The sequence below is a fragment of the Dermacentor variabilis genome, chromosome 2 (assembly GCF_050947875.1).
Source record: "Dermacentor variabilis isolate Ectoservices chromosome 2, ASM5094787v1, whole genome shotgun sequence".
Lineage (NCBI taxonomy): Eukaryota > Metazoa > Arthropoda > Arachnida > Ixodida > Ixodidae > Dermacentor > Dermacentor variabilis.
The window spans coordinates 30,976,562-30,992,227 of NC_134569.1; the positions used below are offsets into that span (position 1 = coordinate 30,976,562).

General features: G+C 52.3%; 1 protein-coding gene across 11 annotated transcripts in view; it reads left to right on the forward strand.

Moving 5' to 3' along the window:
• LOC142571609 (sodium-driven chloride bicarbonate exchanger-like) overlaps positions 1–15,666 on the forward strand; it is a 255,889-nt gene that overhangs the window by 137,439 nt on the left and 102,784 nt on the right. For 2 of the 11 annotated variants that reach the window (XM_075680111.1, XM_075680113.1), the window contains exon 1: positions 4,402–4,744. The exons of 4 other annotated variants lie outside the window; for them this stretch is intronic. In XM_075680111.1, coding sequence (XP_075536226.1) covers positions 4,656–4,744 — 89 coding nt within the window. In that variant the 5' untranslated portion in view covers positions 4,402–4,655. Of the gene's footprint in view, positions 1–4,398; positions 4,745–9,953; positions 10,166–15,666 lie in introns of those variants that run through there. 5 more of the 11 variants (XM_075680121.1, XM_075680120.1, XM_075680114.1 and 2 more) reach the window with 5 other exon arrangements.

Consider the following 15,666-nt stretch of genomic DNA (forward strand, 5'->3'; position numbering starts at 1 on the left):
TGAACGAGAGAACGAGGCCTTCTCTGTGCGCTGCGCTCAAGAAACGTCAAGGGACGCCCGACTTCGGTTATGAGCATCATCGAGCGACATCCCTCCGGACAGCGGATGCAGTCCCCTGTCCATCGGGATCTCCTTTCCCCGGCGGGGCGGTCTGTTGCGTTTCGCCTGCGACACGTGGTTTTGCCGGCGCGACGGCGGCGGGGCGGCGGACATTTTGGCCCGATCGTCGTCACCGCAACACTCATCGCCAGGTGTTTCCAGGCGCGTCTGCGGCGATGCGACCGCCTAGGGATTTCGTTCCAGTCATTGTGCCCGAAACAGGCGAGGCCAAAGCAGGGATCTCCTTCCAGTTATTGGGCCCGAAACAGGCGATGCCAAAGCAGGGATCTCCTTCCAGTTATTGGGCCCGAAACAGGCGATGCCAAAGCAGGGATCTCGTTCCAGTCATTGTGCCCGAAACAGGCGATGCCAAAGCAGGGACCATCTTCTCGTTACAGTCATTGTGTCCGACCGGCAGCGCCACGACAGTGTGCTGCGCAGCGCCACGACAGTATGCTGCGCAGCGCCACGACAGTGTGCTGCGCAGCGCCACGACCAGGTGCTACGAGATCGTGCGCAGCGCCACGACATGGTGCTACGGCATCGCTACGACAGTGTGCGTCACCATTAGCCCATTGTACATTCACGTGCTCGTCTTTTGAGGGGTTCCTTCTTGCCCTCAACTGCGAGAGTATAAAAACAGCTGCCCCCGGACGCCAGAGGAGGGCTCCGATTTCTTCCGTTGAGTGAAGTGCTCTCCCGTCTCTCTACTTCGGTCAAACCTGACCGCCAACTCTTTGCGATGTTAAAATAAACAAGTTGTTTCGTTGTTACCTGTCGACTCATGCTTTGCCGGGACCTTCGGATGCTTGCAGTTGTACCCCAGGCCGCCAGGCCAACGCTACCCTTGGGGCTTGCGACCCAGGTACAACCACGGGCGTCAGCGCCGAGTTCCCAACAGATCGTACCAGAAGTCGGATCCAAATAATGTGTATTCGTTGCTGCGTGTATTCGTTAGAGTGATGGAAGATCGCTCTCACAAAGGCGAGCACTCTCACAATGACATGAAAATGACAGCTGCACGCGCGAGGGCGATTGTTTGCAACAATTAGGAGGCGACCATGTGAGAACTGCAACGTCATCGATAACTGTGGTGACTTAGCATATGGCGTTCTTTTGCTGAACATAATGTCGAGGATTCGTTTCCCGGTCGAGGGTGGCGCATTTCGATAGAGACTTCCGAAATGTGAAAACGCTCGTGTACTATAGTAAGGCACGCATTAATGAAAGTCAGGTGTTCAAAATAAACGCAGAAATCGCGGCCAGGGCGTCGGTTATAACGTTTTGAAATGTAAAGCCCCGTCAATTCAACTTTATTAGTGTGACCTGAAAACGAGGAAAATATGTTCTACTTCATCTCTCAACGAACGTACTTTAGAGCATTTGGCCTTGTTGGTTCATTAGAGAACGCGGCTCCACAGGGGGACATATATTGTATGCCCATAAAGCGCTCTTCGATACCCACTGGCATTGCTCCCGATGCTTGCGCACGCGGCAAACAAACGAGTGCGACGCTGAGGAGAGATAAGGCTGAGATGAGCGCATGCAGATATAGTGGCGATCTATGCGCATGCAGACGCGTCGACGTGCCGATGTATGCGCATGCTATCAGCGCTGAATCGCGGTGCGCTCTATTCCTTTCCTTGGAATATCGCCGAATCGGCACGTGTGCTCGAGGTAAATAGGTGGCTGGGCGCTTGCCTTCTGATGGGACGTGAGCCAGCCGTGTATATCGGCTCGTTCTCGTGACGTCATAGCTTTCCGTTTTGCTGCTCGGTGTTGACTCTGCCGCAAGATGGAAGAAGGCGGAAGTAGTGAGAGCGCATAGATGGTCACGCGCCATCTGAGGAGAAGGCGACTGGCGATTGGACCGTACGTACGGGTAGATGGTTCTAGTGCGATATGTGCTTTATACGGGTTCTTAAATCGGCTTGCATTTGTGCAGAGATGTCGACGGCGCGTATCCTAGGATGCAGTACATGAGGGGGTCAGTGCGGAGTGTGGCGCCTAGCATATGGCCACATCTCTGGGTGCGCTATTTCGCCTTTACGTGCGCCGGACAGCATTAGACCGGCTGGACTCAAGACCCTTTGCGGAAAGGATGATTCTTGGACCATGGCCGTGCGCATCGCTGGCGTAGAAAGCAACGAGGACGCTGCTATATGTTACCTCAAGTCGACAGGTCTCTGCGATCGTTTATGGACTTGGCGCGGATCTTCAATGCTGCGCGCAACTTGCGCTTCACCCCCTCCCCCTTTCTTTTCGCCCACAAATTCCCCTCCCCCAGTGCAGGGTAGCAAACCTAACGTGCGTCTGGTTATAACCACCCTGCCTTTCTTGTCTTCCTCTCTGTCTCTTCACGTGCGCCTTCTACGCGTGAGTAGCAGTTGAATAACTCCGAGGCCGTGCTGTTTAATGGCTTCGAGCTAAGCGTCCTTTCGACAGCGCACTTGATTTACGACTGATGCGAAAGGTAATCGCTAAGTTAAGCGTCCGCAGGAGCAAGAGTCTCACCCGCGTGATCTATGAGGTGTGATTCGTGAAGTACATGTGCTGATCCCGAAGACTGCGTACCAATCGCGTGGTACTAGCAAGAGAACCGCTGACGCGCTTGTGATTTCAAGAAGAGTGTTGAACGCTGCTGAGGCATGAAGTGAAAGCAAGGAGAATGTATAACGATTCACTTCCGATACTATCAGGGCAACAATAGGATTCAGTTAACAGGCTGGCTGGCTGGCTTCAGGTAGAGCTATTTAACAGTGGATTTCATCTCTCCCCATCATCTCAATCAGGTTTAACGGTGAAATAATCTGCTGAGTACAACCAGCCTCTTTATATAACTTTCATAGATCGCGAAAATGCGTGTGGTTCAGTAGAGATGCCAGCTTTCGTGCAGGCATTGTGTAGTCGAGAAGTACTGGAAGCATGCGTGAATATTCTGCAAAGGTCGGTAAAGATTCCACAGCCGCTTCCATTCTTCACGGGAAAAGCCATGAACCAAAACTTAAGTCGAACAGTTGTGATTGTGAATTAAAAGTAGTGCGAATGAGCGCGCGTTCTTATCCAAAGCTGTCGCGTTTTTTAATGTTTCTGTTGCCCACTTAACCTCTCGTTTCTGTTGTGTTGTACAATCGGCCGATACTTGGGCAGGGCAGCATCAACTGAACGGCTTGCGTAATGAACAGTTGTTGGCGCTGACGTTTTTTTTTTCTTGCTTTTTTATGACTCATAGAGTGGCTGCCTATCAGCGTTACGAATTCGCTAAAAAGGAGTGGTACAGACGTACAATCAGAGTTCTTCTTGGGCCTTTCGGAGCATTACTTTTTAACATTTCAGTAATGTATTGTGTGAGTGCTTTACCGTGGTTCTGTGAATTCCGTCGAGCGGCTTCTTCACTTGCTTAAAGCCACTACGCGTCCTCAGTTGGCACTGTGTAAGCACATATGACGTAGTGTGAGGATGATGGCGATATGTTGATTTTTATGGCGCAAGGGCCAGATATGACCAAAGAGCGCCAATGACGTACTGTGACCGTCACGCGTCACGCGTTTATCTCGCGGCTTCCCGCCACGCCGTCTCTTACATAGGAAGAGAGAGAGGAATTGAGAAGGGGGAAAAAAAAAAAAGAAGTCTCTCTGGAGAGATAGCTGAAACCTTCCGCTGCTCCTCAGTGGCGTCAACGCCACCGCGTAAACATATAGCATTCCACGAGATGAATGGCTCGGTGTGGCTCGTCTCGTTTCAACCTTCCCTCGCCCCAGCAGCTCGCGTCGTCACACACCGCTACTTCTAATTGTGCGACACTTTGCCGTGCCACCCACGGAGCCGGCCCCTATAGCCTGGCTGCGTGCAATTAGGTGTCGTCAATTTCTCGCGCGAGCTTCTCGTGCCTCTGCGAGGGAGGGAGCGCCGACGAGGGGAGACGAGAAAAAGAAATGTCGGTTGCATCCTCCGGACTCCGCGGGACGCCGCAGCTAACAAACCGGCCGCGTCGTCCCGCGAGAAAGCGCGCCGCCCGTGCATTGTCTTAGCGGGCAGGGCTGACGCGTTCGCTCCTGTTTTTTTGGCAACCGATTTTTGTGCCTTTTTGAGATTTGAGACGCCTTCTCGCGGCCTGACGTGCTGAGGCGGCTTTTCAGTACTTTCTAAGGAATGACGACGTTTTCGGACGTCACGTGAAGTGGGGTAGATGGAGGGGGGGAGGGGGGAGTCCTCAGTTTTCGCTAGCAACCCCCCCCCCTCCCTCCCTCAGGCCGCAAGCGGCAGCGAACATCTTGGACTGCACGCGAACACCGGGGATATAGTGCAGTCTGCTCGCCCTATAGGTTCGTTCTCTGTGCGACGCGTCCTTACGGGGTTCGGGGCTAGGACGTGTACGGAGGGGTAGTACGAACGAAAAGTACAAACAGAAGGGCTACAGGGCAAACACGGGGCCTCGAGTAGGACATCGGCAGTCGACGGTTATTGGAATCTGCGTAGAGAGAGAGAAAAAAGAAAAAGCGTGTGGTTGAAAAAGACGTTGGTGGTGGTGTTCCCGCGCCGGCGTTCCCCTGTTTATGTTCGTCACGTCTCGCGGAGCAGCCGCCGGAACCTCTAGGATGCCAATGGATCCCGTCTCGCCGCATCACCTCAGCGTCGACTACCGGTAAGGGACGACGCGTGGCAAGCGCCAGGCGGCCACCTGTTCGCTTCTGCGTTATAGCATTGCGCAATTCGATCGGGCATGCGCCATGCAGGCAGGTGCAGGATTTTGCTAAGACGCGCGGTGACCACAGACGGGGCAGAGAAAGAGAGATAGGGGGTCGCATTACTGTGCGAACCGCGTGGCTCGCCGCATTTCGCAGTCTGCGATGAAAACAGGATGCGCTATAAACGGGAGGAATTCTAGCAAACTAACGCAAGGCAGCCGGCGGCACTTTGATAAGCTCCTGACGTGGGCTGCGAGGCACTTGACGCTTACAAATTACCCACCGTCCGTTCTCGCAAGCAGTATGGAGGAATGCGCACGGTTTCAGGGCTGGGCGAAATCTATGGTTGCACAACGGACATTACATGTATATTTCGAACGTGCGTGAGGTATAAGACAAAAAATAGTAAACACTTTGCGCACTTTTCTTTCTTTTTCTAACACGTCATTATGCAAAGGTGTTTAGGTTTTTGTGATCGTGTTTGCCTCGGCGGCATTCCTGGTTCTAGAGAGTTTAATTGCCCAACTATAGAACACCGAAGGCACAGTCCAGGCGCCTCACAGTCGCGTTATGCTGCAGCTGTGCGTGTCTAGACTACCGCGCGGTTGCAGTGCACGTGTGCAATGTCCACGTGTCGGGCGTCCTGTTTGCGTCTAGCGCCGGTTACCACGGCGTGGTCGATCGAAGCTCGCATGCATCAGGCCAAATGTGGCACGCGTTAGCACTGTGCGCGTCAGTGAAAACAACTACGAAGAGAGCGCTGGCACCAGATTTCTCTGCTGTGTAATGTATAGAAAATACAGTAGTAGAGAGAAGAGCGATAATGTTGGACTGGCGCGCACACGAACGAAGCTAGCAGTTTTACGCTTGCAGTAACGTCGAAATTGCTCTCCCGGCCGCTCCTCCTATATATGACGAGTACGTTTTTCGAAACACCCCCTGGATAAAGGGAAATCCTTCTTGGATTCATGACGTCACGAGGGTCACGAGTGGGTTATCTTTTTCCAAGTGACTATCTTCAATATATACGATGTCACAGCTACAACTGTCTGTTCTGAGGGACTAAGAAGAACAAGATGCATGGGGGTGGGGGGGGGGCGCATGCGCACGGAATTCTTGCGCCATTCCCGAACGGCAAGTCAGTCTCGCGCAGCTTGGGGTCGGCCTTTGTCATTGAGTACCAAATGCACACGGTAAGCTCGTATCTCCAAGTTCACCGCCCTGGCAAGATACACTGCCGGTCATGCCATAGATTTCACGTGTCGCACCCGTAATTGGTACCAGAAAGACCCGCCGCGGTGGCTTAGCGGCTGCATGAGGTCGCGGAATGAAATCCCGTCCGCGCGGCGGCGCATGTCGATGGGGGCGAAATGCAAGATGCCCGTGTCCGTTGCGTTGGGGACACGTTAAAGATCCCTTGGTGGTCAAAATTAATCCGGAGTCCCCCACTACGACTTGCCTCATAATCAAATCGCGGTTTTGGCACGCGAAAGCTCAGAATTCAATTCAACCGGTACTAGAACGGGACATCCAAAATATATAGGCCCGCGCACTCGAGCATGTGACTGAATGGGCCAGATGCGTAAGCGCTCGCCGAAGAGAGTCGCGCTATTGAGCGCCTTCTTCTCGCTTTACTTTTCCCTCTTGTCGAGCGTGCCGATACCAATCACAGGATTCGTGACTCTCTCGACGCGAGGCAGCGGCAGTCGAGCACGCCGCCGCCTCTCCGTCCGCGGCGCGTGATGTGGGCGCCTGACGCTGGCCGATAGGAATGCCGTAAAACACGGCGTCCCGCGCGCACAGCTGGTCCCGCTGGAAGGCCCGACCTTGGGCGGCCGATCAGTGGGTCAAGTTTCCGCGCGCCCCGTATCGACGCGCCCCGAATGCGACGCGCCGCGAGGCCCCCCGTGCACCGCATGCGCGCGGAGGCGAGCTGGCAGCCGCGCGCGGCGCCCGCAGTCGACGCGTCCCTGGAAAAAGGAGCGAGATATGGCGATGCGCGAGCGAATCGGTCCGCGCTGCGCGCTTATAAGCAATGGCATCGGGCTTTCTCGGCGCAGCAGCTTGTAGACATACGGGGAGCAGCGATAGCTAAACGTCTCGACGAGTGATTTTACGCGCGGTTACGGAAAGAAGGTCGTGTGTGTAGCGTGGAGCACCGCTTGAATGTCGCAGTTGGCCGGCGTTCTGAAAGCGCTGTGCCGTTTTATACCTGCGGCAGTTAGTTGCACTTGCTGTTCGCACTGGTTCTTGTCATCTTGTCTGAAGCCTTTTGTGTCTCGTATGTATAATCGGAAAAAAAAAAGAACAAGGCAAGAAAGACGCAAAGGTGCGCGCCAGAACTTCGGCGGCAGCAGCCTTCCTTCTTTAGTTAGTTAGTTAGTTAGTTAGTTAGTTAGTTAGTTAGTTAGTTAGTTAGTTAGTTAGTTAGTAAAAGGTGGTGCCACAAAGGGGCCACCTGCTATAGCCACCTAGCCAAGTGGTACCGTCAATAGCCAATTTGCGTGTGTTGCTGGAACGGTGCTACGTCTTCACCTGCGTGCTGCTTTGCTATTGTTTACGACTGCGTCCAGGTTGGGTCCTGATAAACGAAGCTCGTTGCTGTCCCCCAACGAGTGTTACGTTTATAACTGGCCGAACTCACTGCTGCTACGGCTTGGCCTTTTTTTTTTTTTTCGCACATTAGCCGCCTTCTAAATAGTTCGATTTGTCTTACCCACCAACCGTCGCATCGTATAATTATCCATCCTAACGCGGCGGAAAATTAAAGGGCTAAGCCTTCGGCAGGCTCTGTCGTAACGGGTCGCCCCATGCTCCCCAGCATCTTTGCGTCGTCCGATGCTCGACGAAGATTGGAAGCACGGTGGAGGTCCCGCTGTGAGCTGTGCGAAGACGAGCACTCTTTATTCGAGTGACCGTGAGCGGTCGCCGGGGCGCTCTCTCGCTCGAGTGAGCCTGACGCACATACATGCGCCGATATCATCGGTGTGTACCACGAGCCGAAGGGCACCACGCGCGCGCTTCCGGCGCTGCTGGGGGCGACAGAACCCTGCTGCCTCTCTGCCTGGGCCGTTCGTGTGTGTATACGCACCGCTTCCATAGAGTTCGGGGATCGAGAACCGGTCGGTTGAGTCCTTCCGCACCTTTTTGGCCCATTCTGCCGCCCACGACGCTTCGCTGATGCGACTCTCTCGAGATCTTGAAATGCCGTCTCTGGCTTATTTCTCTCCTCCCCGCCTCCCCCTTTATTTGAGACATCCGAAACGTCACAGCGGCTGCTGAGCGTCCAAGGTTTCCTCGGCTTTTCCTTTCGTTTTCGCTTTTAGAGACGCGCGTGTATAGCGTGATTTCAAGGAGAACAGCCTCGTGTGCGCACCGCTAACGTTTCACTGACCTGCCCGTGATGCGCGGCGCCGCGCCTTCGAAATCCAGAGGTGTATCCGCGTCGCGACGGTATCCGCGAGAAGTGCCCGGTTCGCTTCTCGTGCTTATCAGCAGTACTGTAGTGTGATTTGTAGATATAGTTTACTTTTGTTATCGCTGCCCGCTTTCCCCTACGTATCATTGTACTTGAAACGTTGGCTCCTCCAACCGCCAGGGTCTTGACATACCACGTCTAGAGTGGCGCCAGCGCACAGCATTACAGGCATATTATTTCGCTGACTGTCTGTTTTTCTTCCCCCTGCCGCATAAAAGGACGATCAAGCAGCCTTCAATAAGTGAAACGGGGCATAATACTCGAAAAGTATTTTTGCTCCGATTTATTTATTTTCCACAAACCGCAATACAGGTTTTTGCAGAAAATCCGCATATATTAGACAGCAAGGGACCTTAGGTCCACATGCTGTCAAAAGACATTGTACATATTTCACATGAGAGACATATACAGTGCTGTGAATTAAAGGATGAGGGACATGAGTGTAGATCTTTTCTTTGCAAGTATACAATCGCCCGGCTCTGCAACTATATTGATGACTTGAGGTTGGTGGCGCTGTGACTTTTCTGCATAACTGTGCAATGCATTGACATAGCTTTATTAGCCGTCGCATGCAAGTGAAGTGCCAGCAAGACCAGAAAAGCAGATTAGGGCATTCCTTATGTATCACGGTAGTTTCTTTAGATTGTCTAGAGGTAGTCAGTACAGTGCACCAGACTTTCTAAAAAAATATGCGAGATGCCTGGAGAAACTCCCAACGATCCCTTATCGACAGGTTCTTCCTTGCCTTTCATGGGTGTTCATGTAGGGTCGCCGACAGTCTTGGGTCACGTATACGTGACCACTTGTGTAAGCGCAGCAACATTAACGAAGCGAAGTTGTCGAGATGTTTTTTACATGTCTCCCACAAGTTTTTTAGAGTGCAGCTCTTAGGCGCCAGTTCCTGCGTTGAGCGTCGGCGACCCTCGGCGTAACCGAGCGAACGAGCACAGCGGACGAAAGACAATAGTGAAAAGAGCGCGAGGAGGAAAGCGGAGGAAGAGGATATGCCGAAGTAGTGAGGAGGAAAGTGGAGTGCCGCATGAGCCGGGCTCAACGGCTGCGACCAAGCATGCTCGGAGCGCGTCCACCGGCACCATATATGGTACCGGTGGACGCGCGTGCGCTACGTCGACTGCGCCACCGCTGCTAGAGAATGCGCTTCGCGCGAGCCACGCGTTCGCGTGTTCACGCTTTCTTCCTGAACATTGCTCGACGCAACCGGCGGAAATTATTCATCTGCCGCTGCTGCTAAACGAGATGCCCGAGTAGAGGCTCAGCGCCGCCGCCGAGAGGACCACGTCCTTCAGAATCAAATTCTTTGCCACAGTATATCACGAATTGAAAACACCTAAAGAGCTGCGCTCAAAATGTGCGTTACGGGTTATCGTAATCGTCAGTGAGTTTTTTTGCTATGGATGATCGCTTTCAACACTTATAGTATATATACGAAAACTGCGAGGAGCCATCGTGCCCGCTTTGACCTAGGTCCGGCCTGTGAAATAACAACAAAAAGGGACGTCCGTATATCTGACGTTCAACTGGCTGCAGCTTGTCGTCGCGTTATGAGATAGGGGCGCTCGGCAGCCTTTTTCACTGCTCTCTCTGCCGTCGGCGTGCAAACATTCTTTCCTTTCTGCTCTCGTGAGGGCACTCCGCCCGCGCGCCTTGTACACGAAGACTCGCTCCTCGGTGCGGACACCTTTATCGGCGCGTTCCTCCCCGGCCCGGCGCCGTATCGCACCGTGTCTGCCACCAGGGCGCCGGGCCTTCAGACGCCGAAGTCTCGTCCGCAAAGATCGGGAGCGACTTCGACTGGCAGCGACCGCTCTGCGCGTGCCTCACACAGTCGACGCAGACGCCCGAAGGCAGCAATCATGCCGTTCCTACAGCTCCAGAAAATGTACGTATGGATAATGTGGAGAGCGCTATGATCGCCGCCTTGCGGCAGAGAGGCGAGACGTAAGCGTCGGGATGTCTCTGTCATGGGCTGTCGGGTGTGCCGTCCACGAAGCGATCTCGCGGATAACCGCGTATACGTCTTTGGCTGCAGCAAGCATTATACCTGTTGCGGCCACTTTCGTCGGCACATTTGCGTGCTTATAGTATTCAGTGGATGTACAGTATAGTAGGATGACGGTCAGGTTAGTCGTAGCCTGCGAACGCTGCAGCTTATGAGGACTGGTCCCATGAGCTGGTAGCCCCATGTCATGCTTCAGGTACATATTCAGTTTCATAGCCGATTGTCTTTTAAGATTTAATTTGAACGGCTCCTTTAAAAAAAAAAAAGCTTATCCTTAGTCTCGGAATATGCGCGCGATATAGGTTCGCGGTCGTTTAGGAAGGAGATTCGAAATATGCGTATGGCGCTTGTTACACATCGCTAGAGCTGCCTCACGTGCCGTAACAACAACAAAAACAAACAACAAAGGAAAAACGTACACCTAAAGGAAATGATCAGTATTGTAGCCTTAGTGCGTTGCACTTTCGCTTTCTACCTTCGTTTTTGCTCTGTTTGTCGATGCAACAGAAAACAGCAGTAGGAGCATGGAAGTAGTTATTGGAATGCTTTTATTTATTTAGAAAGGGCTGCTCGTCTAATGGAAACTTCCGACAGGCTAAACATGCAGCAGCGGTAGTATTTAGCACATTCACCTGATGCTTAGTCAAATGGAAGTTAGGTTCTGGACCGGCCCTGGTGTTACAGCTAATGACAGGTCCACACGTTCGTCATTATCAGCTAGTAAAGAAAGAAAAAAAGAACAGAGAAAGAAAAACCAATTTGCTCGCGTGCGTCAGAGTTCTTGTTCGCGAACGGGGCCTCTTGAGACCGCCGCAAGATAAGTTTATAGATAAGGGGAGCGCAAAGCAGCGGCAGTGTGACTGACTGCTGTCGCTAGTTTGTTTTGGCCCCCTCCCCTCGTATATTGCATCTTTTTTTTTTCTTTACGTCGTCTTGTTGTGAGCCGCAACCTTGGTCGCCCGCAGGGTTTACCGTTACTGTGAACACTCGCTCTCAGATATGCACGGTGCGCAGTACCTCCAGTGCTGCTCGGAACCACGCACACAACAAATTCAGGTCCGTGCATGCCGAAGCTCCTCGGCTTGTTTGTACGGCCACACTCATGCAATCATGAGGACGGGACGCGGTGTTCGGCGAATACCTCTTGGGAGAGTAAGAAACGGGAGGGGGTAAGTAGGAGGAGTGAAATCGCTGTGAACTTGTTTACCACCACCTTGAACGACGTTTGTCGGTATATGAAATATCCGCATTCGAAAGCATTCGAAAACATTCGAAAACATTGGGCATTAATCTTGCCTTTGGACGAGATTGATGGCGATGGGGGTCTGTCCCAGTAGCGCAGGATGTACGCCTGCAGGCTCGTACGGGCAGATCCCATTGTAGGGACGACAATATTGATTGCGTGCACCAACGTGGATATGGTTACCGCAGGAAATGTATTTTCGAGACGTACATCTGGTGCGGTAGCGTCCAACTACAAACGTCCATTTTGCACCGTCCTGTTTAAGCACGGTGTTTCCCTAGTAAATATGTACATACCGTCTGCTGTCAGTTTTGACTGACATCCACGAAGTACACATATAAGCCGGCATTAGGGCGCGGTCAAGTGTGTTCGTCGACGCCAGGTGACAGGGTCCGAAATGCTGCTCATGTAGTTCGGCTACGCCGCGTTTTGGAGCGTGTCCGTACGCTCCACCATTCGATTCATGGAGTTTACGTCCCAAACCAACACTCGGGTTATGAGGGGCGCCGTAGTGCATGGCGGGCTCCGGATTAGTTTTGAACACCTGGGGGTTCTTTAACGCGCACCTAAATCGAATTACACGAACGTTCCTGCGCTTCGCCGCCATCGAAATGCGGCCGGGATTCGAACCCGCGCGCTCGTACTCAGCAGCGAAACGCCATAGCAATTCATCCACCTCGGCGGGTCTCTGTACGCTCCACATGTGTAGGGGCTTCGCACACTCCCAACCAAGGTTCCTCTCGCGTGCCTCGATCGATCGCGACGTCGTCAAAGATGGTTTCGTATTGCGATAACCATTACAAGGAAACCCTTGGCGAGTCCTTGCCGTCGCCGTGAAGTTCCGCATATATTTAGGTATATGTACGCTATATGTCACGCCCCGCTACATGCGGTATATGCGGGTTATATTGCCACACCATTCAATCGCTGAAGTGGCTCATACCGGATCCTACATTCTTGACAACATTATTCCTCAGACTTTTGAGAATGGCAGCCCACAAACAAACGCCATGAAACGAAACACCGCCAGCGCATGCCTTTCATCTTAAATCTTCTCAGGCTTCAATATTATATGCGCGAAACAGTGGCCGAGCTCGAAGTTTAAAATGATGTGATTTCATTGACGCGGCTTAACTGACGCGGCTTAAAGAGGTTTAATTGAAACATACCCGATACGGAAAAGTGGTGGTAAATTCGCTAAGAAAGACGTTCGCTTTTATTAATAAACATAAATGAAATTGTCCGATGGCATGATTCAAACGGAGGATTCCTACCACAGCAGCTCGTTTCTACTTAGCTTACGTACGCTTACTTCAGTTCATACTGCCACTACAGTTACGAGTCTTACACTTCTCGGAATATTCTCACGTGTTGCTATCACATTCATTGCTTCGCCCGCATGACGAAACTGTGTGTGTCGTCTTTTTTGATTTGCAGTCTGTAAAATGCTGCGTACAGTTACAATATTTTATTGCACCCCCCCCCCTTCCTGCCCCCTTGTTTTTCTTGACGCTGTCAGCGTTTGCTGATCTATAGTGTTGCTAATATTCTCTGAGACTGTCAGGCTATGATTGGCTCTCTAACGCCACACTCTGTGGTGAAACCATCGTCGCTTCCTGCGACACTTTGTCTTTCGACTTGTTCAGCTAGCTCAACTTTCCTAATATGCACGAGACAAACCCTCGGCTTCTGTAGCACAACCCGAGCAGACGATGGCATGCCAAGCGTTCGCTGAGCACTTCATTTTACACAGTGAGAAAGTCCGACATAGGAGGAAGTATCCGTTCCTCGCCAAGCTATATTGCAGTTTCACCGTTGCTGTTTTACATCCAAATGTTACTGTTTTCTTTCACTTTTGTTTTTCTTTAACGCGAGAATTGCGATAGTAATTGTAGCTGCGGTTACACCCAAAGCAATGATGATTTTGGCAGTACACATTGACCTTGCGTGGGTAACACCAGAGCAGCCGCGAGGCTCTGCCAAGGTAGCGGGCTCAATATATGGCTACCGTTGCCCACGGGCGTGTCCTAGCTTTCAGACCAAGCAAAGCAACACGAAAATATCGCTTAATTTGCCTCGAAGAGGACTGCTCAAGTGTGTCGGACATTTGTGTCAACATCTTAAAGTCGAGTCTGTTGCCGAAGATGGCCGCCGTATGCGATCGGAACATGTCTTGCGAGCGTGTCTGTCCAACGGTGCTCCGACATGGCGGCGCTCCACTTCCTTCAGTTCGCAAAACGTACTGTACCATTAACAGAGGTCTCCTTGCTTACTACGTGTGCCCGCGCATGTCACTGTACCGTCTGAGACCACGGACCTGAATTAGTTTTCGCCGCGCAGACTTCGTTAACGTGCTCCGAAATCTCAGTAACCGGGCGCGTACCGCCCCATCGAAATGCGGTCAGCGTTCCGTCCCGCAACACCTCGTTCCCGCCACTGCCACCACACGCTGCAGGGCTTGACGCCGTAGCCCTCCATGAAGCGCCCCCATAACCCGAGCGCCACTTGAAACGTGTACACCGTAGGACGCACGGAACATCCTTGCCGTTGTGAGGGCTTTCCGTCGCTCGTGCATGCGCGTATGTTTAGCACTCCCGCTGTCGATGCGGGCCAGGACGTGCGTTCCCTCTGTCGTGCACACCCTTTTTCGCGAGTCGGGAGGGACGACCTCGGAAGAGGCGCACGTATCGCACAGGTGACAGGCCTGCGCTCGCCGTCCTCGACCGAGCGCTCGCTTGTCCCGCTTCCGCGGTCGTGGGCATTCATATATATCTACCGTGTGGGCGACGCGTCGCCTGCCTTCTGGTTGCACGCCGCGTGGTTCTTTTTATGCGCGTAGCCGAGCGAGGCGAACGGCCGATCTCGCGCGCTCTCGTCGGCGACCGCGCCCAGCGACAGACCGGCCACGGCGCGCACTCCAATGGCTCCGCACGCACTGGTCGTGGGAACGTGGTTGGGCTTTGGTAAAGCGTGCGTGCGTGCTGGATCGTGGAGAGGCGCCTCTCGGCGAATGCGACCCGAAGACGCCCCCGTCGACAACGTAATCTGCGCCCGTACAAGAGTCTTTTACGGCATACTTGTTAAAATTCCAGCCAATCCTGATGCTGGGTATTGACGTAGGCGGCCGACCAGTGGCAGAGCACCGACGAACGAAACGCTTTGTCAATTCGGCCCCTGATTCGTAGCGTGCCATTGTTGTTTTCGTACGCTCATTTGATCAGTTTCTCGTATTACTTTGTTCTGTTGTGCACAGGTGATGTTTTATTCCACTTGCGAAGTAACTGTTTGATGAATTGTTTATTTGCCCTTTCTGTGCTCCTGTGCTAGCTTGCCTATTTGATTGTAGCCCATGCGGCCCCTCTATGATGTATTATATGTACTGAGAGTATAAATAATTCCTCGCATCGCTGCACCAAACGTAGATAAGATGCTGCGGAGATCGATTTCGCATGTGGATCAAGAAGCTAGCGACCGCATATTTACACCATTAACGCGGATAGCATTTTGTTATAGTCGCTGCAAGCCTTGCGCCAAACATCCTGCCGAAATTTATACACGAAGTTAAATCTTCACTGGCACGCACTTTAATCAATTGGGAAGAGCGGTGGGACCAAAGCAGACTACCAATCACTGTTCGAGCGCCCGCGTAATCTCTCCTCTGCCACTGCTACGATACAGCCAGTGAAACTAAGAAAAAGCCTGTTGGCGTTGAGTTTTTCGTACTTTTTTGTCGACTGTTCGCCGTTTTCCATTTCTTCCTTTTCAGTCTGGCACCGTGCGCACCATGCGTCCCGCGCCCGGTGACTTTTTTGTATTTTTCAGTTCGGTATAATATATGGCCCTGTGCTGGAAATCGGCTTGGATGGTCTTTTTTTTTTTTTTTTGCATTACCGTGAAATAGTTGTATGTCTCCCACCCACTTGCGTCATCGAATTTGCGTCATCGGTGACGTACATGCGTTTGAGTCGTGATCTCCCAGCTTCTCTCGGATTAATTTGACTTTCCTAAGAGGGTTGATCAGGAGCGTTACTTCAGCGTTCGGCTAGACTGAATTGAACTAGTCCTGCATATTATATATATGCAGCGCTAATCAGGCTTGAGAAGCATTTTGCTTCCGTTTGCGCTTCCTACAACTTGA